Here is a 26,036-nt window from a genome sequence, read left to right on the forward strand (position 1 = left end):
CAAGCAATTAGTTAGGTGGATGGTATGTTGACATACCTCCAAAGGGTGATAAATCTCTGGAATTCTTTTTATCTCAGAACTTGTCACAATGACACAAATGGATATTTTTGAGGTCTAATTTACATCATTTCCATATCCCCTACTGTGGAAAAATGGAAGGTAGGCTATAATCTAATTATATGGCAGGATAATCTTGATAGGCTGAATGGCTGATTCTTGTTCCTTTTGTTTATGAACAGCACTGGGACAATGAATTGGTAAGATGTACCCTTCAATAACTCTACTTTAATCAAGCAAAGTCTCTTGTGATTAGTTGAATCTGTTGTAAACTACTGTACTTGACCTTTTTTCGGATCAATATCGATTAATGCTTAACTTTCTCAGCATTACAGTTTTAGTCCTGAGTGCAGTTGAGTTCCAGCTTATTGTTTCTGAATCTCAGGCCTGATTTTGAAAGTTTCATGAGTTCACTTAGCAAGACGCCAGTGCTATCCTCACAGACAGTTCTGTGTAGATGTGCTGTCTCAATATTGAACCAAGGTCCCTCTCTCCCAGGTGGGCATAAATAATTCCGTGACATGGTTTAGTGCTGGCCAACATTTTATACGTTAATCAACATCTCTGAACCAGTTCTGTCTTCTCTCCACCTAACTTCTCTATCAGTCTTCGATCCGTCTCCCCATCTCTCCCTATTTATTTCAGAACCCCCTTCCCCTCCCCCATTTCTGAAGAACGGTCTAGGCCCGAAACGTCAGCTTTCTTGCTCCTATGACGCTGCTTGGCCTGCTGTGTTCATCCAGCTCCACACATTGTTATCACAAATTCTCCAGCATCTGCAGTTCCTACTATCTCTCATAGTTCTGTTGATGGGATATTGCTGTCCATATTTGGCTGCCTTGTTTCTTGCGCTAAATATAGTTAATTGGTTGAAAAATGATTTACTTGTGAAAGGTGCTACATGAATGCCAGCAACTCGTTTTTTTGTTTCAGCAAAATTCTATCTATTTTCAAGCAATAGAACTTAATCTCTCTTATAGTCTTTGCTCACCTGGTTTTCTTGCTCATGCCATATTTTTGATTAGTTAAGGAACCACATGCAATTTAATAACCAATCCGCTGAAACTCAGCAGTTTTACAAGCACAATAACCTTTGTTTTCACTGCTGGCCACTGTAAAAAGCTGTGGCAATCCAAGTTGCAGAAACTGGTAGCCAGAAAAAGTTGGTAGTAACCTGATATTTTGACCTCCACAAACATGAATACTGTTGACCAAATTGAAATTGGTAGCTGTGTGCTTCCTGGTGCTCTGGTATTGTGGTCTAAAGCTGCCAGAATGAAAATGAGATCCTTTTCATTAATGTTGTCAGTATTACCTGCATGTGTAGCTGTTACAATAGTATTTTGCACTTTAGAGAGCCATCATATAAGAATTTAGAAACCTGATGCATTTAAAGGCTGTTTTTCTTAATCCACCACTCTTGCTGCCTCTGGAATAATGTGCTGGTAGTTCAATTGCAGATGTGTGCAATTAAGTTCAAAAGCAGCTGTGTCCTGTGAATGAGGTACAAGAAGGCTACTAAAGCACAGTGGCTGTATGATTTGCCAAGATTAATCAACAAGGAGTGGCACCAGCAGTGACTAAAACACACCCTAGAGATTAATGAATCACTCTGGCCTAAACAGATGGCTGGACAGGTGTGATAATGCAGTTATTGGGAAGTCTGTCTTGAATTGGTGCCACCTGTGTTCTACTGAGACATACTGGTTCACAAGAGCTGAGTCATCATCTGCCACACAGCAAGAGTCTGTCAGTCTTACAATGTTCTATTCAAGTGCAAAGAGACTATTAAAACAGTTGCTGCAATTTCTGTTAAGTGTGGATTGCCAATATTTTCATTCTGTAGCCAGCGTGAAAATGTAGGATCTGGAGACTTCTTTTAAATGAAAGCTGAAAATGCTAGAAATGTCTCAGCAAATCAGGGGGGGCGGGGGAGAGAGAGAGAGAGAGAGAGAGAGACAAACTGTGAGCTGTACACATTAGGCCCCCAGATTGAAATGACAGTGTTTCGCTCCACGGGCTAGCATGTCTGTTTGGCAATGCTGATTTGTCTCTGCCATTTTGCTGGAAGTGGGTTGGTGTCAAATACAGAGGGTTGCCCAATTAAGTCCTTCATGAAGACATTTCTTCTCAAAAAAGCACATCTTTCAAAATGGTGGCTGGCTACTAATGACATATTTCATTTAACATTTTAAAACATTGGAAAGCAAACATCTTTAAAGCAGAGTGATAATGGGAACAGCAGATGCTGGAGAATTCAAGATAACAAAATGTGAAGTTGGATGAACACAGGCCAAGCAGCATCTCAGGAGCACAAAAGCTGACTTTTCGGGCCTAGACCCTTCATCAGAGAGTCGGGTGGGGAGAGGGTTCCGCAATAAATAGGGAGAGAGGGGGAGGCAGACCGAAGGTGGAGAGAAAAGAAGACAGGTGGAGAGGAGAGTATATAGGTGGGGAGGGGATAGGTCAGTCCAGGGAAGATGGACAGGTTAAGGCGGTGGGATGAGGTTAGTAGGTAGGAACAAGCTTCAAAATCTCCCCTTCCCCCCACTGCATCCCAAAACCAGCCCAACCTATCTCCGCCCCCTAACCTGTTCTTCCTCTCACCCATCCCTTCCTCCCACCTCAAGCCACACCTCCATCTCCTACCTACTAACCTCATCCCACCTCCTTACCTCATCCCACCTCCTTGACCTGTCTGTCTTCCCTGGACTGACCTATCCCTTCCCTACCTCCCCACCTATACTCCCCTTTCCACCTATCATCTTTTCTCTCCATCTTCAGTCCAACTCCCCCTATCCCCCTATTTATTTCAGAACCCTCTTCCCATCCCCCTCTCTGATGTGTCTAGGCCCGAAACGTCAGCTGTTGTGCTTCTGAGATGCTGCTTGGCCTGTTGTGTTCATCCAGCTTCACACTTTTTGTTATCTTTAACGTAAAGTCTCTCTCTACCTGAACAAAAGCAGCCAGCTGCTGCAACTTCTAGAACCTGCCTCTGACTACTCATTGACCACATCATGGAAAATCACTGATGGTTGTTTTCCTCGTACAGTGATCTTCCGATCACCTTTGACCCTGAGGGACTCATGAGGGGTTCTGAAGCCCATGGGGGAGAAGTCTGGCTGTGTTTGTGCTTCAGATCAATGACTGTCTACAGCACCTTGCTTTGTTTTTTTTAAACTTATTTGAAAGTTGGTTCCAACCTCTCCAGTTGTCTTCACAAAAGTGAAATGGTCTATGTGGATTATTTTTAAACTCTTCACTTGTTACATTTTGTCTTTAAATATTCCACAGTTGTTTACAGTTTGAAAATTGGCATAATTTCATAATTTTCTCATTTCTCTCCATTTCAAACTTCATCCAAAATGTATGCAGAGTTTTTAATCAATCATATGTTAAATGTTGATTTGAAAATTATAAAGTCTGTTTTCATCTGACCTGGGGAGAGGAATAGGTTCTGGTCATTGCCCTTAATCCTGTTTTGGGAAACTTGTGTCATGAGATTTTTCTGTGTCATGACTTTCCCATTTAACAGAAGATTTAATTAAGAGAATTAAAATGCAGATGGCTACATCATCACTGTACTGTCTAGTTGTTGGCTAGTGAACTGGGTGAAATACACTATTTATTTCACACAAAAACATGGAGTGGTTTCTTTACAGCATCTAAATTTCGACTTGAAAGGGCAGTAGTGAGTCAGCAACTGAGCAGTTCTCCTCACATTCCTTCCTATTAAATCATCAACTCTAACAATTGGGGGAGGGGTAATTTTGTTAGCTTTGGAGAAATTTTTGCCAGTAGCATCGGTTGAAAAGAAATGCTCAAGTTAAGGCTTGGCCAAGTACTGTGCCAAGTACTGTCAAGCTGTCCTTGCAGTTGTGATTGCTTACAAAGTGTATTTTATTCCCCCTTTTTTTGTTATTGCTTATCTGTGGTGTTTGCTGAACAGCATCAGTTCCCATTCATATCAGTATCTTGATTTTTAAAATTCTGACCTTGTTTTCAGTTCCCTCTGTAGCCTCCCCTCTTTCTCTCCCCCCCCCCCCGTCTCTTCTCTCCCCCCCCCCGTCTCTTCTCTCCCCCCCCCCCCCGTCTCTTCTCTTCCCCCCCCCCCCCCGTCTCTTCTCTTCCCCCCCCCCGTCTCTTCTCTTCCCCCCCCCCCGTCTCTTCTCTTCCCCCCCCCCCCGTCTCTTCTCTTCCCCCCCCCCCCCGTCTCTTCTCTTCCCCCCCCCCGTCTCTTCTCTTCCCCCCCCGTCTCTTCTCTTTTCCCCCCCCCCGTCTCTTCTCTTCTCTTCCCCCCCCCCCGTCTCTTCTCTTCCCCCCCCCCCGTCTCTTCTCTTCCCCCCCCCCGTCTCTTCTCTTCCCCCCCCCCCGTCTCTTCTCTTCCCCCCCCCCGTCTCTTCTCTTCCCCCCCCCCCGTCTCTTCTCTTCCCCCCCCCCCCGTCTCTTCTCTTCCCCCCCCCCGTCTCTTCTCTTTTCCCCCCCCCCCGTCTCTTCCTCTTTTCCCCCCCCCCGTCTCTTCTCTTTTCCCCCCCCCCCGTCTCTTCTCTTCTCTTCCCCCCCCGTCTCTTCTCTTCCCCCCCCCCCCGTCTCTTCTCGTCCCCCCCCCCGTCTCTTCTCTTCCCCCCCCCCGTCTCTTCTCTTCCCCCCCCCCTCGCTCTTCTCTTCCCCCCCCCTCTCTTCCCCCCCCCCTTCCCCCCCCTCCCCCTCTCTTCCCCCCCCCTCCCCCTCTCTTCCCCCCCTCCCCCTCTCTTCCCCCCCCCCCCTCTCTTCCCCCCCTCCCCCTCTCTTCCCCCCCCCGCCCTCTCTTCCCCCCCCCTCCCCCTCTCTTCCCCCCCCCTCCCCCCCTCTCTTCTCCCCCCCTTCCCCCCCCCTCTCTTCCCCCCCCCTCTCTTCCCCCCCCCTCTCTTCCCCCCCCCTCTCTTCCCCCCCCCGCTTCCCCCCCCCTCTCTTCCCCCCCCTCGCTTCCCCCCCCCCTCTCTTTCCCCCCCTCTCTTTCCCCCCCCTCTCTTTCCCCCCCCTCTCTTTCCCCCCCGCTCTTTCCCCCCCCTCTCTTTCCCCCCCCTCTCTTCCCCCCCTTCTTCCCCCCCCTCTCTTCCCCCCCTCTCTTCCCCCCCTCTCTTCCCCCCCCCGCTCTTCCCCCCCCCTCTTCCCCCCCCCTCTCTTTCCCCCCCCCCTCTTTCCCCCCCCCCCTCTCTTTCCCCCCCCCCCTCTCTTTCCCCCCCCCCTCTCTTTCCCCCCCCCTCCTCTTTCCCCCCCCCTCTCTTTCCCCCCCCCTCTCTTTCCCCCCCCCCTCTCTTTCCCCCCCCCCTCTCTTTCCCCCCCCCCCCTCTCTTTCCCCCCCCCCTCTCTTTTCCCCCCCTCTCTTTCCCCCCCCTCTCTTTCCCCCCCCTCTCTTTCCCCCCCCTCTCTTTCCCCCCCTCTCTTTCCCCCCCTCTCTTCCCCCCCTCTCTTTCCCCCCCATCTCTTTCCCCCCCTCTCTTTCCCCCCCCTCTCTTTCCCCCCCCTCTCTTTCCCCCCCCTCTCTTCCCCCCCCTCTCTTTCCCCCCCTCTCTTTCCCCCCCTCTCTTCCCCCTCCCCTCTCTCTTCCCCCACCCCCTCTCTTCCCCCCCCTCTCTTCCCCCCCCCACCCCTCTCTTTCCCCCCCCTCTCTTCCCCCCCCTCTCTTTCCCCCCCCCTCTCTTTCCCCCCCCTCTCTTTCCCCCCCCTCTCTTCCCCCCCCTCTCTTTCCCCCCCCTCTCTTTCCCCCCCCCTCTCTTTCCCCCCCCCTCTCTTTCCCCCCCCCTCTCTTTCCCCCCCCTCTCTTTCCCCCCCCTCTCTTTCCCCCCCTCTCTTTCCCCCCCCTCTCTTTCCCCCCCCTCTCTTTCCCCCCCCCTCTCTTCCCCCCCCCCTCTCTTCCCCCCCCCCCTCTCTTCCCCCCCCCCCTCTCTTTCCCCCCCCTCTCTTTCCCCCCCCTCTCTTCCCCCACCCCCCTCTCTTCCCCCCCCTCTCTTCCCCCCCCCCACCCCTCTCTTTCCCCCCCCTCTCTTTCCCCCCCCTCTCTTTCCCCCCCCTCTCTTTCCCCCCCCTCTCTTTCCCCCCCCTCTCTTTCCCCCCCCTCTCTTTCCCCCCCCTCTCTTCCCCCACCCCCCTCTCTTCCCCCCCCCTCTCTTCCCCCCCCCCCACCCCTCTCTCTTCCCCCCCCCCTCCCCTCTCTCTTCCCCCCCCCTCCCCTCTCTCTTCCCCCCCCCTCCCCTCTCTCTTCCCCCTCCCCTCTCTCTTCCCCCTCCCCTCTCTCTTCCCCCTCCCCTCTCTCTTCCCCCTCCCCTCTCTCTTCCCCCTCCCCTCTCTCTTCCCCCTCCCCTCTCTCTTCCCCCTCCCCTCTCTCTTCCCCCTCCCCTCTCTCTTCCCCCTCCCCTCTCTCTTCCCCCTCCCCTCTCTCTTCCCCCCTCCCCTCTCTCTTCCCCCCTCCCCTCTCTCTTCCCCCCTCCCCTCTCTCTTCTTCCCTCCCCTCTCTCTTCTTCCCCCCCCTCTCTCTTCTTCCCCCCCCTCTCTCTTCTTCCCCCCCCTCTCTCTTCTTCCCCCCCCCTCTCTCTTCTTCCCCCCCCTCTCTCTTCTTCCCCCCCCCTCTCTCTTCTTCCCCCCCCTCTCTCTTCTTCCCCCCCCCTCTCTTCTTCCCCCCCCCTCTCTTCTTCCCCCCCCTCTCTTCTTCCCCCCCCTCTCTTCTTCCCCCCCCCTCTCTTCTTCCCCCCCCCCTCTCTTCTTCCCCCCCCCCTCTCTTCTTCCCCCCCCCCTCTCTTCTTCCCCCCCCCCCTCTCTTCTTCCCCCCCCCCCTCTCTTCTTCCCCCCCCCCTCTCTTCTTCCCCCCCCCTCTCTTCTTCCCCCCCCCTCTCTTCTTCCCCCCCCCTCTCTTCTTCCCCCCCCCCTCTCTCTTCTTCCCCCCCCCTCTCTCTTCTTCCCCCCCCCTCTCTCTTCTTCCCCCCCCTCTCTCTTCTTCCCCCCCCTCTCTCTTCTTCCCCCCCCTCTCTCTTCTTCCCCCCCCTCTCTCTTCTTCCCCCCCCTCTCTCTTCTTCCCCCCCCCCTCTCTTCTTCCCCCCCCCTCTCTTCTTCCCCCCCCCTCTCTTCTTCCCCCCCCCTCTCTTCTTCCCCCCCCCTCTCTTCTTCCCCCCCCCTCTCTTCTTTTCCCCCCCCCCTCTTCTTTTCCCCCCCCCCTCTCTTCTTTTCCCCCCCCCCTCTCTCTTTTTCCCTCCTCCCACCCCCTCTCCCCGCTCTAGAACCACACCCAGTCTTTCAGCACATTTGTTTTTAAACTTTCTGGCCCCTTGAGCATTCCTGATTTTAATCACGTCACCTTTTGGCAGGTGTATTTTCACCTGCTGAGAGCCTGAGCTGTGGAATTTCCTCCCCAAACCTCTCCTTTTCCCTTATCTCTCTCAACATAGAAGTAAGCAATTTGCTGCTTCAAGCCTGCTCCATCATTCGATTATGATCATTGTTCATCATCCTACTTGGTGCCCTGTTCTCACTCTCAACCATGCCCTTTGAGCCCTTTAGCCCTCAACCCATATTCATCTCTTTCTGGAAAATATTGAATTTTGTGGCAGAACATTCCACATTGTCACCACTCTGGATGAAGATATTCCTCCTTCAGGCCTAAATGGCCCATTTTGTGTCCTTAGACTGTGCCCCATGACTCTGGACTCCTGGTCATTGGGAACATCCCCATCCGGTCCTGTTAGAACAATGGAACATTTTAATTTTGTAATAATGCAATTAATTTATGACTTAATTTTAAGATAACTTGAATCAGAAGCTAGTTTTAAAAAGGTCCTATCTGTCCAAATGTCCTCTTATGTTCAATGTCAAACTTGTTCCTGTAAATACCTTGGAATATTTTATAATATTAAACATGTCAAGTTGTCCTCATTGCTGCCACCATGACAGGAAAAATATGATTCTGGTGTACCGCCCTTCTCTCTTGCTCCCTGCAACTTCCTTCTGTTTTGCTTTATCTTGATGCTTCCAGTCTGGCCTTGGGGGGTGGGGGGGGGGGGGCTGTAACCCACATTTCTTGTGTAGTAGTTAAATTAAATCCAATTCTTTACCTTTTTTTTTCCTTTTTAATTTGAGCCCAGGTTAATCAAACACTCAAGATCCAAGCAACAAATTGTTTAGAGCACCCCAAGTATTTGAAACTTGATTTAAATCATAATTTCTAATTCCGCAAAGTTGATTGACTTACTCTAGCAATATGCCAAGATGCCAAAATTAATTCCTTTGCTCCGCGATGTTCCATCTGCTTTGAATGTTTTTCTATGCTTTCATATTCTATCACCATTTTCCAGCATTTCCCAAAGAGTAGATCACAACTCACAATGGGATTGTAAACTCTGAGGTAGCTGATGGCTACTGTGGAGCTGCTGCTAAATTTTTCAAAAATTCATCCATGGGATAAAGCATCACTGACTGGATCAGCACTTATTGCTCATAATTGTGCAGCAGATAGTTAAGAGTCAGTCACACATTGCTTTAGGCTTGGAAGCACATGACGGCCAGATCAAACAAGTTTGCTCCTATAAGGGATGTTAGTGAACCAGATGGGTTTTTGCAACAATTGATATCGTCACCATTAGGCTAACTGTTTGTTTGTTCCAGATTTTTACCGAATTCCAATTTTTGCAATCAGTCATGGTGGGATTTGAACTCCTATCACCAGAACATTAACCTGGGCTTCTGGATTACTTGTCCAGTGATGACATCTCTGTCATCCCAATACTGACAGCTGGATGGCTCCTTTTAAATCATTGGAGTATTTTCTAAGTTGGTGCCTAACCAGCCCAATACGGAAGACTGAACTCTGTTGAAAATAGTGTAGAGGTCCACGTGGTACTTTATGAAGACTTAAACTCTAAATGTAGTAACCCCACCCAGTCCTCCATGTTTTTTGCTCCTCTGGATCACAGCTATTTAAAAATGTCAAGATGGATTTGCACTGGGGAAAATGTTTGGAAAGTGCTGCCATGTTTCTTTCAAAATATATGAAACCTTTAGATCCATGCTCCAACAGCCTTCTGCACAGAGATTTCTTGTAACTCCTACCCTCCCTTTTTATTGAGTAATTTAAATTACAATCTTCTGTCACTTGTTTTCAAGCAGAAGTGGTAGTCTTTCCCTTAAAATCTTTGCAAGTTGAATGTAAACCACTACAACACTGTACATTTTACCAAGGATTTTCGTTTTTCTCCTGGGTTGCTTAGTGTTGTGGAGGTTTGCATTCAACTCACAAAGAATTTAAGAAGGGAAAGACTACCACTTCTGGTTGAAAAAAAGTGACAGAAGATTGTCAGTTTAAAATACTCATTTTGATCATTTTGGCTATTCACTGTAATGAGTTACGCTGATCACGATTCGTCAAGAATCTTCTAAACTTTTTTTGAGTCTCCTTATTTAGCAACTGGTATGGAGAACATCATGAACATTTAAAATGGTGGGCAATGTTCAGTGAAGAGCGGCTAGAATTGGGACCTCTGAAATGAAACTTCTGGGATCTATCCAACCGTAGTTAACAATGCTTTCCTGATTTCAATGTGAAGGTGCTTGGTGTTACTTTCTATTTCTGGTCAAGTTACTTCCTCATTGAATGTGTTGACTACCAGTACAGTGGCTCATGGGTAGCACTGCTGCACAGCCCTAGGAACCCAGGTTTGATTCCAGCCTTTGGTGACTGTGTGCAAACTCCACACAGACATTCTCCCTGTGTCTGCATGGGCTTTCTCTGGATACTCTGGTTTCCTCCCACAGTCCAAAGATGTGCAAGTTAGGTGAATTTCCAATGCTAAATTGCCCATAGTGTCCAGGAAAGTGCAAGCTTGGTGGATTAACTATGGGCAATGCAGGGTTACACGGGTAGGGGTGTAGGTCTGGTTGGGATGTTCTTCAGCGGGCTGGTGTGGACTCTGTGGGCCAAATGGCCTGCGTCCATACAGTCCGGATTGTGTGGCTCTGTCAGATGTAAAACTATTTTACTGCTCTATCCAAATAGGGGACGTTGTGATAATGGAGCCTCTGTAGCAATCCTATTGTTGAATTGAAGACTGTTCAAAGGCAGAGCTGGCAATGCTTGATTGGTACTGCAGATTACTGCAAGCAAAAATGTCAAATAAATGTGAAAAAAATGCATTGTCAATTTTGTAACTTTTAAGAGGGTAGAAAAACACGAATGTCATTTCCTGGAAGGGATATTCTGACTGTAGCTGATCTGACCTGCATGTGATTTTACTCTGAACAATGTGGTTGATTCTTAACTGCCCTCCAGGCTGTTAGAGATGGGTAGCCATAATGGCTTAACCAGCAATGCCCACATGAATGAATTTTTAAAAATTACATGTAAATTCATACTTTACATCTGAAGATTAATGACTGACTCAATGACTTCCAATTTAAATACAATATAACCCACAAAACCTACTAAATTTTTTGTTCTTCAGCTGTTTCCTAATGGTAGATAATGCCAAGTCATTTCTGTTGTTCTGAACATCCATCTGTTTATAATTAATTGCATCCACTACTATTCAAGTTCTTATTTCAGGAGTGTAAGTGGATTGGTAACTCCTTAGCCGTATCATAACACAAGGCTTGGGTTAATGATTAACTTTTCTTTAGTTTATTTAGCTTGCTTTCTTTCTGGATGGCTTTGGTGGCTTTTTTTAGATTTAGTTTGTTTTGCTCAAATCAATGGAATTTTTCAAAATTTGAAGATGTCGTACTTGGGAGAAATGTTTCTCGCATTGTTTAATTGTGTTTAGCAAGCTGAAATATTGCTGTCACCAAACAGTTTGAGTCACAATAGGACACAGTGCTCTCAAGAGCCAGTTTAATGTGCTGATTCATCTGCTGGAGGTCTGGCCATGTGCCAAGACTTGGCATGTACATCAAAGGCACTGTGTTGAAAACCAGCTATGGCATGAAATAATGTTGGTAAATTATTCTATCGAGCTGCATATAACATTTTTTTAAATGTCATCTTAAACATAGTGCTGATTGGACACTAGTTCTAACCAGCTTTTTGTTTCTTTTCTCACTCTGCTTTTTATTCCTGAAATTTGCTGTTCATTTTGAATTGTACCAAGCCAGCGTTTTGGCATGATAATTGGCTGGCAGTGCATAGCTGAAGCTGCTTCAATTAACACCTTGCCACCAATTAGTTTCCAAAAACCAGTAACAGCCTTAAGTATATTCACTACGTTTTTTAACTTTTTGATAATATGTATGCCTCAATGATTTGGCTGTTCACCTCTCAAAATCCTGCAACATTGGTAAAGACGACAGACAGAACTGGTATTTATGAAATTGTGAAATGATAACTATTTAACATGTTTCGGAGTTGGATGTTTTGATTAGTCTGCTGTATCTTTAACATTCAGGGAGAACTCACCTTTAGGAACAGCAGTTGAAATCTTTATTTGTAAACTGTTCTAACAATTCTCAGGAATTCTGTGCAGTGGAATATTGCTTTTGGGGTTAATTTTCTCAAATGCTGGATTTCCCTAAATGGTGGTCTGCTGGTTCAGTCACTCGGTATTACGTTCTACACTGTGTTGTGATTTGAATATGCCAGATTTGAGCCAGATGCACCTGGGAAGTCTCTCAAAATCTTGTGGCCAATTACTGTTGCTTGAGCAGCTATGCTGATATACAGCACTATTATATGTTATTTGGGCGAGTTGTTTCTCTTAGAAAAACAAACAAATTTCTGGAAAAGCTCAGCAGATCTGGCAGCATCTGTGGAGAGAAAATGTTTCGGGTCCAGTGACCCCCCACCCTTCCCCTCCAAGGTCTGAACGTTCCTCACCAGAAGAAAGGTCACTGGACATGACACGTTAACTCTTCTTTCCCTCCACAGATACTGCCAGACCTGTGGAGTTTCTCCAGTAATTTGTTTCTCTTTCTGATTCCCAGAACATTTAAAATGGTGGGCAATGTTTAGTGAAGAGTGGTTAGAATTGAGATCTGAGATGAAACCTCCAGGATCCATGCAGCTGGAGTTAACAATGCTTTCCTGATTTCAATGTGAAAGTGCTTGATGTTACTTTCTGTTTCTGGTCAAGCTGCTTCCTCACTGAATGTGTTGACTACCAGTACGGTGGTGCGTGGTTAGCACTGCCACACAGTGCCAGGAACCCAGATTCGATTCCAGCCTTGGGTGACTGTGCAAACTCCACACACATTCTCCCTGTGTCTGCATGGGCTTTCTCTGGGTACTCTGGTTTCCTCCCACTGTCCAAAGATGTGCAAGTAAGGCTCTTCAGGTGAGGAACCTTCAGACCCTGAAGGATGGTCACTGGACCTGAAACATTCACTCTGCTTTCTCTCCATAGATGCTGCCAGACCTGCTGAGCTTTTCCAGAAATATTGCGCTTCTCTTTGTTAGTTTTTTTTAATCATGTTGGGTTGTTGTGGAACGTGGTATCAAGGTATTCAAAAAGCACTCAGTAATGGCCTTGTTTGTGATTGAGCCACTACAATATATTTGCAGTGAGAGATGGCAAGATTTGAGGTGTGACCATGAATATTGATAGGAGAGTTTACACGGTGAAGGGGGAAAAGTTAAGTAGGACAGTGAATACTGGAGTGAAAGAAGGCAGCAATGGGGTTTGAAAAAATCGTAGATGGAGAAGCTCCATGCCAATACTTTTTTCGTGGGGTTGGATGTTGGGTGGGCTAGTGGAATATAGTGATGCAAGATTTTAGTGAAAAGTAAAGAATGAGAATTTTAAAGGGAAATCAAGAATTGTGATACAAAATGAAGCTCCCAAAAGAGGAAATGGTGCCAGAAGCATAAGACCGTGGTGAAGTTTCTTTGTAAAAGCCATGCTGCCACTCTGGCAGGGAGTTTTCACTAAGAGTCTAGACACCACAACACCACTCATCATGGCCTTGACAGCTGATGCAGTCAGTACAAGCACGTGCAATTAAGCCATTCTTTCCAATGGCCTTGTTTATACATTCTGCAGGAAGATGTGTTTGGTGGAGTCTGGGAGAAGTGAGTAGGTGTTTGTCAAAATGTAAGTTAGACAAAATCTATGGTGAGCAAAGAATGGGATTGCTGTTTACAAGGTAGTGATGGTGCCTTGGTGTGTTCTTCCAAAGATGCTGAAAAAGGGAAACTGAACTGAACAGAATCACATTATAAATTGAATTCATGTTTTAAATGAATGATTCATAGAGAACATAGAACATTACAGCACAGTACAGGCCCTTCGGCCCTCGATGTTGTGCCGACCCGTCATTACCGATCTCAAGCCCATCTAACCTACACTATTCCATGTACGTCCATATGCTTGTCCAATGACGACTTAAATGTACCTAAAGTTGGCGAATCTACTACCGTTGCAGGCAAAGCGTTCCATTCCCTTACTACTCTGAGTAAAGAAACTACCTCTGACATCTGTCCTATATCTTTCACCCCTCAATTTAAAGCTATGCCCCCTCCTGCTCGCCGTCACCATCCTAGGAAAAAGGTTCTCCCTATCTAACCCTCCGATTATTTTATATGTTTCAATTAAGTCATCTCTCAACCTTCTTCTCTCTAATGAAAACAGCCTCAAGTCCCTCGGCCTTTCCTCGTAAGACCTTCCCTCCATACCAGGCAACATCCTAGTAAATCTCCTCTGCACCCTTTCTAAAGCTTCCACATCCATCTTATAATGCAGTGACCAGAACTGTACACCATACTCCAAGTGCAGCCGCACCAGAGTTTTGTACAGCTTCACCATAACCTCATGGTTCCGGAACTCGATCCCTCTGTTAATAAAAGCTAAAACACTGTATGCCGCCTTAACTGCCCTGTCAACCTGGGTGGCAGCTTTCAAGAATCTGCATACATGGACACCGAGGTCTCTCTGCTCATCTACACTGCTAAGAATCTTACCATTAGCCCTGTACTTTGCCTTCTGGTTACTCCTATCAAAGTGCATCACCTCGCACTTATCTGCATTAAACTCCATTTGCCACCTCTCAGCCCAGCTCTGCAGCCTACAGCATCTTTCATCACTATCCACAACTCCACCGACCTTAGTGTCGTGTGCAAATTTACTAACCCATCCTTCTACGCCCTCATCCAGGTCATTTATAAAAATGACAAACATCAGTGGACCCAACACCGACCCTTGCAGTACACCACTAGTAACTGGTCTCCAGGATGAACATTTCCCATCAACTACCACCCTCTGTCTTCTTTCAGCAAGCCAATTTCCGATCCAAACTGCTATATCTCCCACAGTCCCATTCCTCTGCATTTTGTACAATAGCCTATTGTGGGGAACCTTATCGAACACCTTGCTGAAATCCATATACACCACATCAACCGGTTTACTCTCATCTACCTGTTTGGTCACCTTCTCCAAAGAACTCAAAATAAGGTTTGTGAGGCACAACCTTCCCTTCACAAAACCATGCTGACTATCCCGAATCAATTTATTCTTTTCTACATGATTATAAATCCAATCCCTTATAACCTTTTCCAACACTTTACCAACAACTGAGGTAAATAATTACCTCAGTCTATAATTACCAGGTCTATAATTACCAGGGTTGTCTCTACTCTCCTTCTTGAACAGGGGAACCACATTTGCTATCCTCCGGTCATCTGGCACTATTCCTGTAGGCAATGACGAATTAAAGATCAATGCCAAAGGCTCGGCGCTCTCCTCCCTGGCTTCCCAGAGGATCCGAGGATAAATCCCGTCCGGCCCAGGGGACTTCTCTATCTTTACCCTCTGAAGGATTTCTAATACCTCTTCCTTGTGAACCTCAATCCCACCTAGTCTCGTAGCCTGTATCTCAGTATTCTCCTCGACAACATTGTCGTTTTCAAGAGTGAATACTGTTGAAAAAAAATTCAATGTAAAAATACAGTGAAAAGTGTGTACCTTTGCTGTACATACATGGTGCCATTCACATTATCTTAGAATAAGATTTTTTTTTAAAAACGTGTCCAACTTTCCTTTCCACTACTACAGTTCTACTCCGTACTTTCCAGCTCACTCCATGCCACGTTCATTTGAGGAATTCGGACCAAACTTGGGGTGATGACTGGGGAATTGGAATGTCGAAGAATATTGTGGAGGCTTGAAGCAGGAATTTGGGATGGCACAGCTTGGGAGACGAGGAATGGAAGGTAGCTTGGCTGGGTGATGGGAAAACAGCAGAGAATGAGCCAAAAAGGCCAAAGAGAATGGGGGGGGGGGGGGGCAGAAAAGCGAAGTGATAGGCTGAGATACAGTATATCCATTTAAATGTCTGTAGTCTGTAGATTGGGCACAGTGGAAATGGAGCTGACCCTTCTGATGCCAAATATTTAGCATTGGAAGGGTGTTACTTCCAAAGGACAACTTTCATAGCAGGTCTAAAAACAGTGCTGCAAAGCAGGCTGTAACACTGCCATCCTACCATAAATTGGTAGCATTCAAAATTCAAATTTAATTTCTCTATAACTTCCCTTCACAGATTTGATAGATATTTCTAACTTTTTTGGATCTGATTTGTTTGAAGACCTGATTTATCTGTATTTCTCTTCAGCTGTAAACACCAGCAGGTATGCAGAGAGTTACCGAATCCAGACATATGCAGAATACATTGAGAAAAAGCAGGAGGAGAAACAAACCAAGCGGAAATGGACAGAGGAAAGCTGGCAGGAAGTGGAGAGGAAGAGGCTAAAGACCCACTATGCCCCACAACCTTACTTTAACCAGATGTTTGATTTCAGCAGGTGAGTACTGCAAAATTGAAAGTAAACTATACTTGAAGGTAAGTCCACACTTGGAGGTAGACAGTGAATTCTGCTTTTAACTTTTATTTCATAAGTTTTTCTTAAATCTTCCATTAAATGTGCCAATCAGAAGTATGGGATACTGGGTATTTCTTATTTCTGTAAAGTTAAGATGAGCGCCTTCAATTGCAGCTCTTAAGTTTGTGCATTAAATTAACTTGCAACCTTAAATATTTTAGCTTCCCAACATTTGAATTAAACAGCTTTTGACGCCAAAATGTTACCTTTGGACCCATTGGTAGGAAAAGAAAGCCATTAAGGAGAAGAATGGGGCAAAACAAAAATCAAGTTATGGTGGTTCAATGATATGCAAACACTTCATAATTAAACATTTAATTGGGAAGTTTTATTTGCAGACAGTTGCACTTTCCCATTGGATTTCCTGATTCAGGCATAAGGAACTTCAAACTATTCAGTCCATGCAGTTTAAGGTTTAAATGTCTAAAAGCACCCATAAATTGCCAATTTGTTATCATGTGAACTTTGTTTCCTGAGATAACAATTTTTAACTCCATTTTTACCAGCACTTTCACAGCTAGTTATTAAAATTGCTGACTTCATTTGGAAGGAGAAATGTGAAAGTTAGCAAACTGACAAAGTATGGTCGAGAATTCTTGATTTGAGAATATAAGGCTTAGCAAATCTGGACTGAAGAAATGGTTTGCTTTTCAGTATTACTAAACCTTGTGTTCATTCACATCATGTTGAGTTCTAATGTTCAGACTCAAGCTATGGTATTTTTATATTCTCATGTAATACTGTCTGAGCTGGCATTTGAGACAGTAGTTGGCATGAAAGTGTTTTTTTTTATTTAGTTTACATTTGCCTGTGGGATTCACTGCTTATTTACTGTTAGTCCACATTAGATCCTGGTGTGGTTCTCAAGTTAATTAAGATTCAGAGTCTTTTAATTGCTAGTTTCTCTGCCCAAGCTGTTGCCCTGGGAACAAAGAAATCAGTTATAATGATAGCACGATAGCTTCCATTCTGTCCTGAATGTACTCTGAGCTCAGTGCAAAATGACGTAATGACTTCACATAGCAGCATGCTATTAAGATTGGATTGTTTTATAAATGTGTGGTCCGTGCAGGCAAACCAAGCTGCCAAAGCTTGCTTTTTGTGTACATGGAAATAGAAGTTTAAAGCCAAATTTCAACAAACTGAATTGGGTTGAATATACATTTTTTTAGGAGATACTGAAAATCCTCTTTAACAGAGTCCACTATGCAATATCAGCGGGGAGGTCTTTGAGCGTTTTGGAGCTCCTAAATCATATTGCTCATTGAGCGTTTTAGTTTGTGGAGGTGCCAGAAACCAAGTACCTGACTAATCAACCATTAAAGCCCTACCCTTTCCCTTGCCAGTGAGAGGGATGTATAACAAGCAGCCAATCCAATATCAACCATTTTATATTCTGTTGAAAGTTTTGCCCATTCTGTCTAGTTTATAAATATAAATGAAGGAGAAACTGAGTTTCGAGTTAGTGCAGAAAACTTATGCGAACACTGAGTGAATTAATGAAATGACAGTCACTTGTATAATTTTCTTGTATCTACTCTTTTCAACTGTTCTTTAACTCTCAGCTCAAGCAAATCAAGTTTTCAATCCCAGCTTGCACTTTGTTGAAATAATCAATCTCTCTCTGTTTCATCCATGTTTCAACAGTGCCAGTGGTACTTCTCTTCCACTCATTAAGTTGGCACTTGTACCAGTTTTGTTATTTTTAGGTCATCTTGACTAACGTGAAACAACTCTGCTATCGCTCAGTATCCACAATCATATAGAACATAGAACATATAAAAGTACAGCACAGTACAGGCCCTCCGGCCCACGATGTTGTGCCGTGGAATAATCCTCAAACAAAAACAAAATAACCTAACCTACATTCCCCTCAATTCACTGCTGCCCATGTGCATGTCCAGCAGTTGTTTAAATGTCACTAATGACTCCACTTGCACGACTACCACTAGTAAACTATTCCATGCGCTCACAACTCTCTGGGTGAAGAACCTCCCTCTGACGTCTCCTCTATACCTTCCTCCTAACACCTTAAAACTATGACCCCTCATGGCAGTCAGTCCTGCCCTGGGGAACAGTCTCTGGCTATCGACTGTATCCATGCCCCTCATTACCTTGTACACCTCGATCAGGTATATGCAACTGGCCATGAGAATTTCCCTCGAGCTTTATAGTATGAAGACAGGTTACATAGAATTATATTCCATCAAGTGTGTTAAGTGTTTATTTAATTGAAATATTGAGGTAATTAAAGGACTGTATAGGGTAGATGGAGAGTAACTAGTTCTTCTGGTAAGAATGTAAAACAATATAAGCTTTAAATTTGAGCATTCCCTTTAAAATTGAGAAATAATGTTGGGAAAAGCAGCATTTGACAAATTTCTAATTCACTGCATCGGCAAAAGTTGAGGTTGGAGTCAATTAGAACTTTCAAAACTGAAGTTAATAGTTAGAGACCTCAGGTAGGTCGATTATAGTTAAGATGTAAATTACCAACCTCCTTTTCCCCCACTTGTCTTTTCATTGTAGACATGCATCTTTCCTCTGCAGCTTTTTGACTATTGTTCCATATCTATCTCTTTAGGAATACCCTGAAGCAAATCGTGGGCTAAAAAAACTTCTGCCCTGTTGATTGTTTGTCTTTTTTATTGTCACATGTACTGGAATATAGTGAAAAGCTTTGTTTACAGGCAGATCATAATATACAAAGGATGTGCAGATGAAAAAGACTTGGAGGTATACAGGTTACATTGCACAGGATGTGCACTAGGAAAAATGAAGGCTAGCCAGATCAGCATTATTTGAAGCTCGTGAGTCCATTCTTCAGTCTGATAATAGCTGAGAAGAAGCTGCTCGTGTGTGTGTGTGTGTGTGTGTTCAGGGTTCTATATCTTCTGCCTGATAGGTGGTTGAAGATCAGTACTGGGGTGCGATCGGTCTTTGTTAGCAGCCTTTCTGCAGCAGCGAGCCATGTAAGTGGAGTCCGTGGATGGAAGGCTGGCTTCCGTGATGGTCTGGGCCGTGTACACCACCTTCTGTTGTTTCTTACGATCCTGAGCAGAGTGGTTGCCATACCAGGCCATTGTGTACCCAGACAGTATTCATTCACTGGTGCATCTGTAGAAGTTGGTGAGGGATCTTTTACGCATGTGCCAATTTCCTGAGCTGCCTGAGGAAGAGGCGGCATTGCTGTGCTGTCTTGGCTGTTGTATCTATGTGGAAAGTCCAGGACAGTTCCTCAGTTATCGTTACTCTGAGGAACTTGATGTTCCTCACCCCTCTCAACCTGGGTTAGGTTGATGTAGATGAGGATGTTTTCTCTTCCTTTCTTTCTGAAGTCCAGTGGCGTAAGTGAAGTGAGTCTGCCAAAGATAATTGTACATACCTTTCTTTAATCCAATTATGTCTTTGCATCCTGTGACAATCATCAGTGAATACCAAAGAATTGTATGTACGTCTTGATGAGATAACAAGTGACACACTTTGCGCCTGTCCGATCCCATTTGGCAGGTGGTACAAGTGTGAACCTGTTTTCTGGACTAAATCTGGTGATCATGGTATTTTAGATCCTTAAGCCATTTCTACATAGAGATGATCAAAGTACGAGGAAACCAGCAGCATACTGGCAAGCGAAGAATTTCAGCAGCCAAAGATGGCAGTTGGCACCAGGGAAGGGAGCCTTATTGGCATGTAAGTAATTTGTAGGAAGTAGGTTCAGAAGCATTCTTGCAGCACCGAGGTTAAGGCAGATGCAATTCAGTTTTTCTTTTTCGGGCCGAGAGAGTACTCCAACCTCTAGTTTCAAAGGATTTTAAATAGTCTTCCATGACTAAACTCTTGAAGGTGGTCAATAATACCACACAGGCTCCAAGTTTACAGTACCAAAGAAGTGGATTTATATCTTAACATAAATATGAAGATATACACTTTTTAAACATGCTAAAATGTTAAATGTGTGGCAATAGGTGCAATAAGCAGCAAGGCAATGATGTGTTAAGAATTTCTGACAGTTTCAGTGAATTCTGTAAACAAAGTCCCAGCTTCCTAATTGATTAGATTCTGTTGCTTGCATCTTCTGGTACAAGATTCTATATTATTGCAACATATTTTAATGTGTTTCTCACTGCTCACTGGAAACAAATAAAGCGTTTATCTGATCCAATTCAGAATGTCCGCAAGTGTTATTTCAAACTCCAGAATTTAACCCTGTTGGTTGTCAGATCGGTATTTCTGTTAGCTCTTCAGGGCTATGGTTGTCTACTTGGCTCAATTTGATGGGCTTCCAATATTGCATGAGGCAGCTCATACTCAAGTGGTGACGTGTTGTATTGATAGAGAGTGTACCCCTTTTCAATATGACTTCAAAATGTGGTTTCAGTTACTGCTTGGTTAATGTGGCTATTGATTATCCTATGGCACTGTTTGAGAAGAGAAATGAAGATGTTGTGGTACACTCGCCAACATTCCTTCCTCAAGCAGTGGCATCTAAAAACAGAATGATTTGTTATTCATATCCTAGCTGTTAGTGGAACATTGCTAGTCTTGACAGTTCACGTATGTAAGAATGAAGTGTGGAATGAAACACACTGCAAATGCAGTAAAACATGCAGTAAAATTAAAAGGAGTCCTAACAATTTTTTTTCATGTAGCTAGGAAAATTAGTTTACTAATCAAGTTTACTACTTTTGTAAGGAAAAGACAAAATTATCTGGAACTTGTTAATGTTAAATAACAAAGTAACCACTTTGACTTTTTAATCAAAGCTTAGTCTGATATTTAAGTGGAATAACTAGTTAACACTGACACGTATGCACACAAGTTTTAGTTGCAACAAATGTCATAAATAGTTATTGGTATAGCTTACTTGGACATCCATTTAAAATAAATGCCACTGGCGTCTAATTGCTTTCCATGAAAACTATTTGCTTTACAAGTAAGGCCATTTCTGTCAGCTAGTGGGACATTTTCATTAAATTAATTATATGCTGTTCTCCAAAATTAAAACATATGCAAGTTTTTGCTAAGTTGTGTTTGCATTCCAATTTCAATAAGTTAGCTGGCAAATGTTCTTTGGGTTAAATAGTTTTTAAAAAGTCAACAATATTGCAGCCAACAAATCTTTCAGTTGACTGCCCAGAATGATGTGCTGTGTGGAGACTTGCAAAATAACTTAAATAAGGAAGTAGACATCATTGCTATCCTTTGAATCCCAGGAAGAATATTGTTTAGGAGCACGTTTCCAGTTTATTGACTTTTCTGACCAGTGGTGACCCAACATTTGGATTTTCACTCACATCACTACAGCATCACTTGATGTGAACTATTCAGTCATTTTCTGTGACTCCAGCAGTACTGCTGATCCAATGTAGGAATTTGTGTTTTAACTGTTTGTGATACCAATCCAATTTCCTCACACAATAAGCAATCACCATCTCAGAATATCCAGAGCAACCAGGAGGTGGGCAATACTACACTGGCATAAGCAAATGTATTGAGTGCTGGCATAAGCAAATGTATTAAGTGTCTGACACTTACTGTGGAGGATGACGCCTTCATAGTCACAAACTGAAGGCTTCACCTATCTATTATGTAAATTTTGAGCAGTTCAGTCAGTTGTCCTGGTGAAGAAATTGATTTGCAATATGGACAATTCTGTCATTCTGTCTTCAAATATTAACAAATCCTCATGCTTTGCAGGGTTGGAGAACATTGTAGGGAATTCCCTGCTACAGGAAAATGGTTTATCTGCACCAAATGGCCCTCCATCACAAATTAGTTCATCAAATTAAGTTAACCCAAAATGGCAGTGCTCCAGACCAAAAGGTGGTCATGGATAATAAAATGTGAGGCTGGATGAACACAGCAGGCCCAGCAGCATCTCAGGAGCACAAAAGCTGACTTTTCAGGCCTAGACCCTCCATCAGAGAGGTTATCATGTTTTGTTTTAAAACAAAATAGTTGACCCTTAACTTTTTTTTTCATTGGAATACACATTACTTTTAATTAACTGGTCTGCTATCTCAGATTAATATAAAAAAGGGTTATGTTGTTATCTTAATAACTGAAACAAACTTAAATCTCCCTTTGATCACAATTGGCCATTTTTTCCAGCAACCTGTTCCGAGCTTTTATATGGAGCAGGTCTTCAGGCTCAGAGGTGGAGAGATTACCACTGTACTACAAGACCCCCTCATTGGCCAATTAAATCCTACTTTGGCAATATATTTCAGATGAACGGTATTTGTTAGAGTCAGCATTTTAACAGTTTGGCTATTAAGCAGGTTAGTCTAACTACACAAGGCTCAGGTAGTTTAACACTGTAGCAAAAACAAGTGTACGTTGTTGTAAAGCTGTAATAAATTATGGAGCTGAAGCAATCAATCTAACTTAGCTTTGCACTTCTTTCCATTGCCAAGCTCATTAGATTCACGTGATGGCTGTCAGCAAAATTTAATAGGTGAATGAAAAGCATTGCAAAGCTGAATCTTCTGTTTGGCATTGGACACCTATCTGAGATTTGAATCGTACACCAAACAAACTTATCAAGACCTCATTTTGAGACTGATTTCTGATATCCTTGATTGTTGTCCTCTGTTCCTATTCCAGTTTCGAGGGTTGGTGACTGTTTCGTGAATTGATACCCAAAGAAATTAATCCATGTTGTTTTAGTGAATTGTAAGTCTGTGACAATTGTGCTGTATAATTATGCAGTTTTTGTACCATTCTTTCCACTGTTCTACTGCTGGAATAATTTTGGTCAATGCCACACTTTTTCAGAAATTTTCCAACACAAGCTGATTGAAGAAAATTATTAGCTTCAAGAACAAATAAGACTAAATACAAAATAGGAAAGTTGTCGTCAGGCATACAATGGCATGATGTGTGACCTTTTTTTTCCATTCAATTTTAGAACAAGTCCTCTTATGGAAAAAAGAAGTATGAGCCCTATTCAGGAAGAGACAGTATCTGATGAAATGGAAGGGGATGAGGTTACAAGTAAAGATGGTGACAGTCATTATTCGGCTAATGCCTGGATAGACTCTACAATATCAGAAACTAGGAAAATCAAGAAACAGTGGCAGGAAAAGGAGGACCATGGAAAAACTGGTAAATGGATGTATATCTTGAAAATATAAGTATGTTCTTCAGCTTCTCGGTTTCAGTGCTTGTAGGTAAAGATACTGATGCCAATAAGTTGTTGGTTGATATCATGCTACTGTTTTAAATGCAAGATGAGTTCTGTTAATGGATTTTTCTGCCACATGATTATATATGAATGATAAAATGTGCATAAATTAAGCTTGGCAAATATTTGTTGCTGAAAAGTAAAAAGATTGGAAAGATGATCGAGTTGACTGAAGCCTTTGCATGTGTTTTTCCCCTAGAAAAATGGTCGGAACAGATTACTAACTCACAAAGTAGAACAAAACTTCCAAAACAAAGTGTATCTTGCTTTGTTAGTATAAAGGTCCTCATCTGTGCATTGAGGGAATATGCAGCAGTGACAAGATTTTAAGCTTGATTTCCCTCTCTAGTTTAGATGTATTCTGTGCCATGATGTTATCCTTTTCCGTTGTTACAGTATGTTAACTCCTGAGGGAAAGGTATTCAATTTTTTATTTTTGCATCATAAAGGCATATAAAATGATAGTTTTCCTGTAACATACATACGTTCTGATGTCAGGTTCATTTTTCGGAGGCCCTCACGGACTTGCTGCAATAACAAGACACTGACCTGTTTAGAAAAACACAAATTCTTTTATTACCAAGCAAGTAAAAGCTGTGGAGAATCATTGTACTCAACCCGGCACAGAGTGCGGAGTCTCGCAAGTAATTCTCCCGAGCAGCGACAGTCCCTGCTTTTTATACTTTACAGAAGACATGATACAAAAAACAATTTCACAGCTTACAAAAGACATGATTCATGAAACAATTACTACAGCAGACAAAGACAGGATACCAAACAAGTATTGCATCAAGAACGTAAGACCAGGGTATAGTATCGATTGCCAGTGAAGTAGCTGCTAATGGCAGGAGGCGATTTAGAGTTGTTGTCCGGGACAGATTCTGATTTCGAGTTGCCAGTGTGTCTGGCTAGAACAAAGTCAGTGCCCTGGCCCCTTTGTCAGCGACAGAAGTTACATGCTTTAGAGGTTTCACACCTTTACAAATTTTCCCCACCTAACCCTATTTGAAACAGTTTGATTCTAATTTTAATTCAGTCAGGAAGCTTAAGACAGTGTCTGCATACCGATGTGTGAGAAGATAAGCAGTTACAAAAGCTTTACCCTGAATTCCTAGCTGGGCAGGAAGCTTCAGGGCAATGCCTGCATGCCTAATGTGTAGGTAGATAAGAGTTTACTTCTATAAATTAGTCTCTGCATAGGAATCAAATGCAGATAAAAGACTTTAATTTATAGAAGCATAGAAATCAATGGGATGTTATCACATTAACATCTCACTGATGTAGGGCGCACTTTTAGTAGAACATCTGGTCACCTAGAGACTATCATGTGGTTCTAGATGTTACATCAAATTTGATGTCAAATGAAAGGCAGTCATACCGTTTCAGCAGTACCCAGTACTTTGACTGCAGAGGGTAACAGCACCAAGTTCAATATGAATATTATTTCCAGTTTGTGAAATTGGCTGAGAGTACAGGACAAATCCTTGAGTGACAAGTAATGTGACTCTTTCTTAAAAAAAGGCGTAATTTTAGGAAAAAAGCAACAAGGTTCGATGTTGTTGAGCAGCACAAACTGCACTCCATACAGATGTGCCAGGGATGTGAAATTCTCATGTTTCAGGGCATCCTAATTTGGGTGTTACCCATTTTTATAGAAAAGAATGGGTTGATTGTATGCATGAGCTAAGCATTGACAAACATTGCCACCTCCTCTGTTGTAATTCACATGAGATGTGTCCATCTTTCTTTAGAAATGTGCTGTAGTATATTTGAAGATTGAATGAGGAGCTAGTGAAGGGAACACTTCTTGATTATTAAGTGGTCACCACCGACACACCAAATTCACCATGGTGAATGGCTAATAGGTATGACTTAAGTAGAAGATGACACGATATTAAAAAAAACCTTGCTGTCCAACTCACATAATCAAATGAAGCAAAGTAGTATAGACTGAAAATTTGATCAATTGTGTCTAGAACTGCTGCAGAAGACTGGGTGGCGTGAAGACTATCCTTAAGGCTGAAAGTTCAATGTTACATTGATAAAACCAAACTGATTAGGCTGCCTTGCATTTGATCCAGCCAGAAGACAATGTAGACATTGCAATTAATCTTTTATTCCTTAGTCTACGAAAGAAATGTTTCCATGTTGTTTCTTTTTCAAATCCCAGTACAATGACCCTTTATGAAAAGGGTGCATTGTATGAAACTAGAATTGGATTAAACAATGTAGCAAGAGGATAGCTTTATTAGCATTTGCAGTTCGAGTCTGTAAATGAAGAAAGATCACTCGAGTAACACTGCGAGAGCTTACCAGAGCCATTCCATTCCTTGAGAGAAAATGTGGGATTGAAAGGGCCATTAGACTACACAAATGTTTGCTGTAACACCTAGAATTCTTGTCATGTTCCTTGAAAAGGCTAAGATTCCCAGCTGAAGTTGAGAAGTTCGATTCTGCCTTGCATATATACATAGTAAGTGGCACTGAGCAATAACACATGCCGTAGCTGGGCGATGTGAATATGTAGTTAAGGCTTCGACATCTATGACCTTAATAGCCAACATCATAGGATTCATAAATTCAAGAATTGTCAGGCAGTCACTGAATGGATCTAGATTGATCTCTCAAAATCCCTTGAATAATCTTTTTTGCTGAATTTTGGAGGTTTCTGTGGACCAGAATTCCACATGAAGGAGTAAGGTTTCTATTGAATTGTTTCAGTAGGCTAGTGATCACTCTTCTTCTTTTTCCTTGGTTTGGATTGTCCTGAGTTCTGGGCTGCGTATGTGCGGATTGGTGCTTTGGAGGCGGAAATTTCTTACAGACCCATTTCAATCCTGAAGTGGGTGCCATTTTGGCCTGAGTACAGTCTAAAATTGACCCTCTGGCCTAGTTAGTATTCTTTTGCATGTTTGACAACCACTAAAGCTGCCTAAATGGAATGGACCTGGAATATGGTCCACGATA

At 43.6% G+C, this 26,036-nt stretch overlaps 1 protein-coding gene across 2 annotated transcripts in view; it reads left to right on the plus strand.

The window, feature by feature from the left end:
* Positions 1 to 26,036, plus strand: part of parn (poly(A)-specific ribonuclease (deadenylation nuclease)) — a 130,233-nt gene that overhangs the window by 96,935 nt on the left and 7,262 nt on the right. For both annotated transcript variants that reach the window (XM_059654095.1, XM_048552773.2), the window contains exons 22-23: positions 15,616 to 15,805; positions 22,794 to 22,990. In XM_059654095.1, coding sequence (XP_059510078.1) covers positions 15,616 to 15,805; positions 22,794 to 22,990 — 387 coding nt within the window. The remainder of the gene's footprint in view (positions 1 to 15,615; positions 15,806 to 22,793; positions 22,991 to 26,036) is intronic.

Source organism: Stegostoma tigrinum, chromosome 23 (assembly GCF_030684315.1).
Source record: "Stegostoma tigrinum isolate sSteTig4 chromosome 23, sSteTig4.hap1, whole genome shotgun sequence".
NCBI classification, from domain to species: Eukaryota; Metazoa; Chordata; class Chondrichthyes; order Orectolobiformes; family Stegostomatidae; genus Stegostoma; species Stegostoma tigrinum.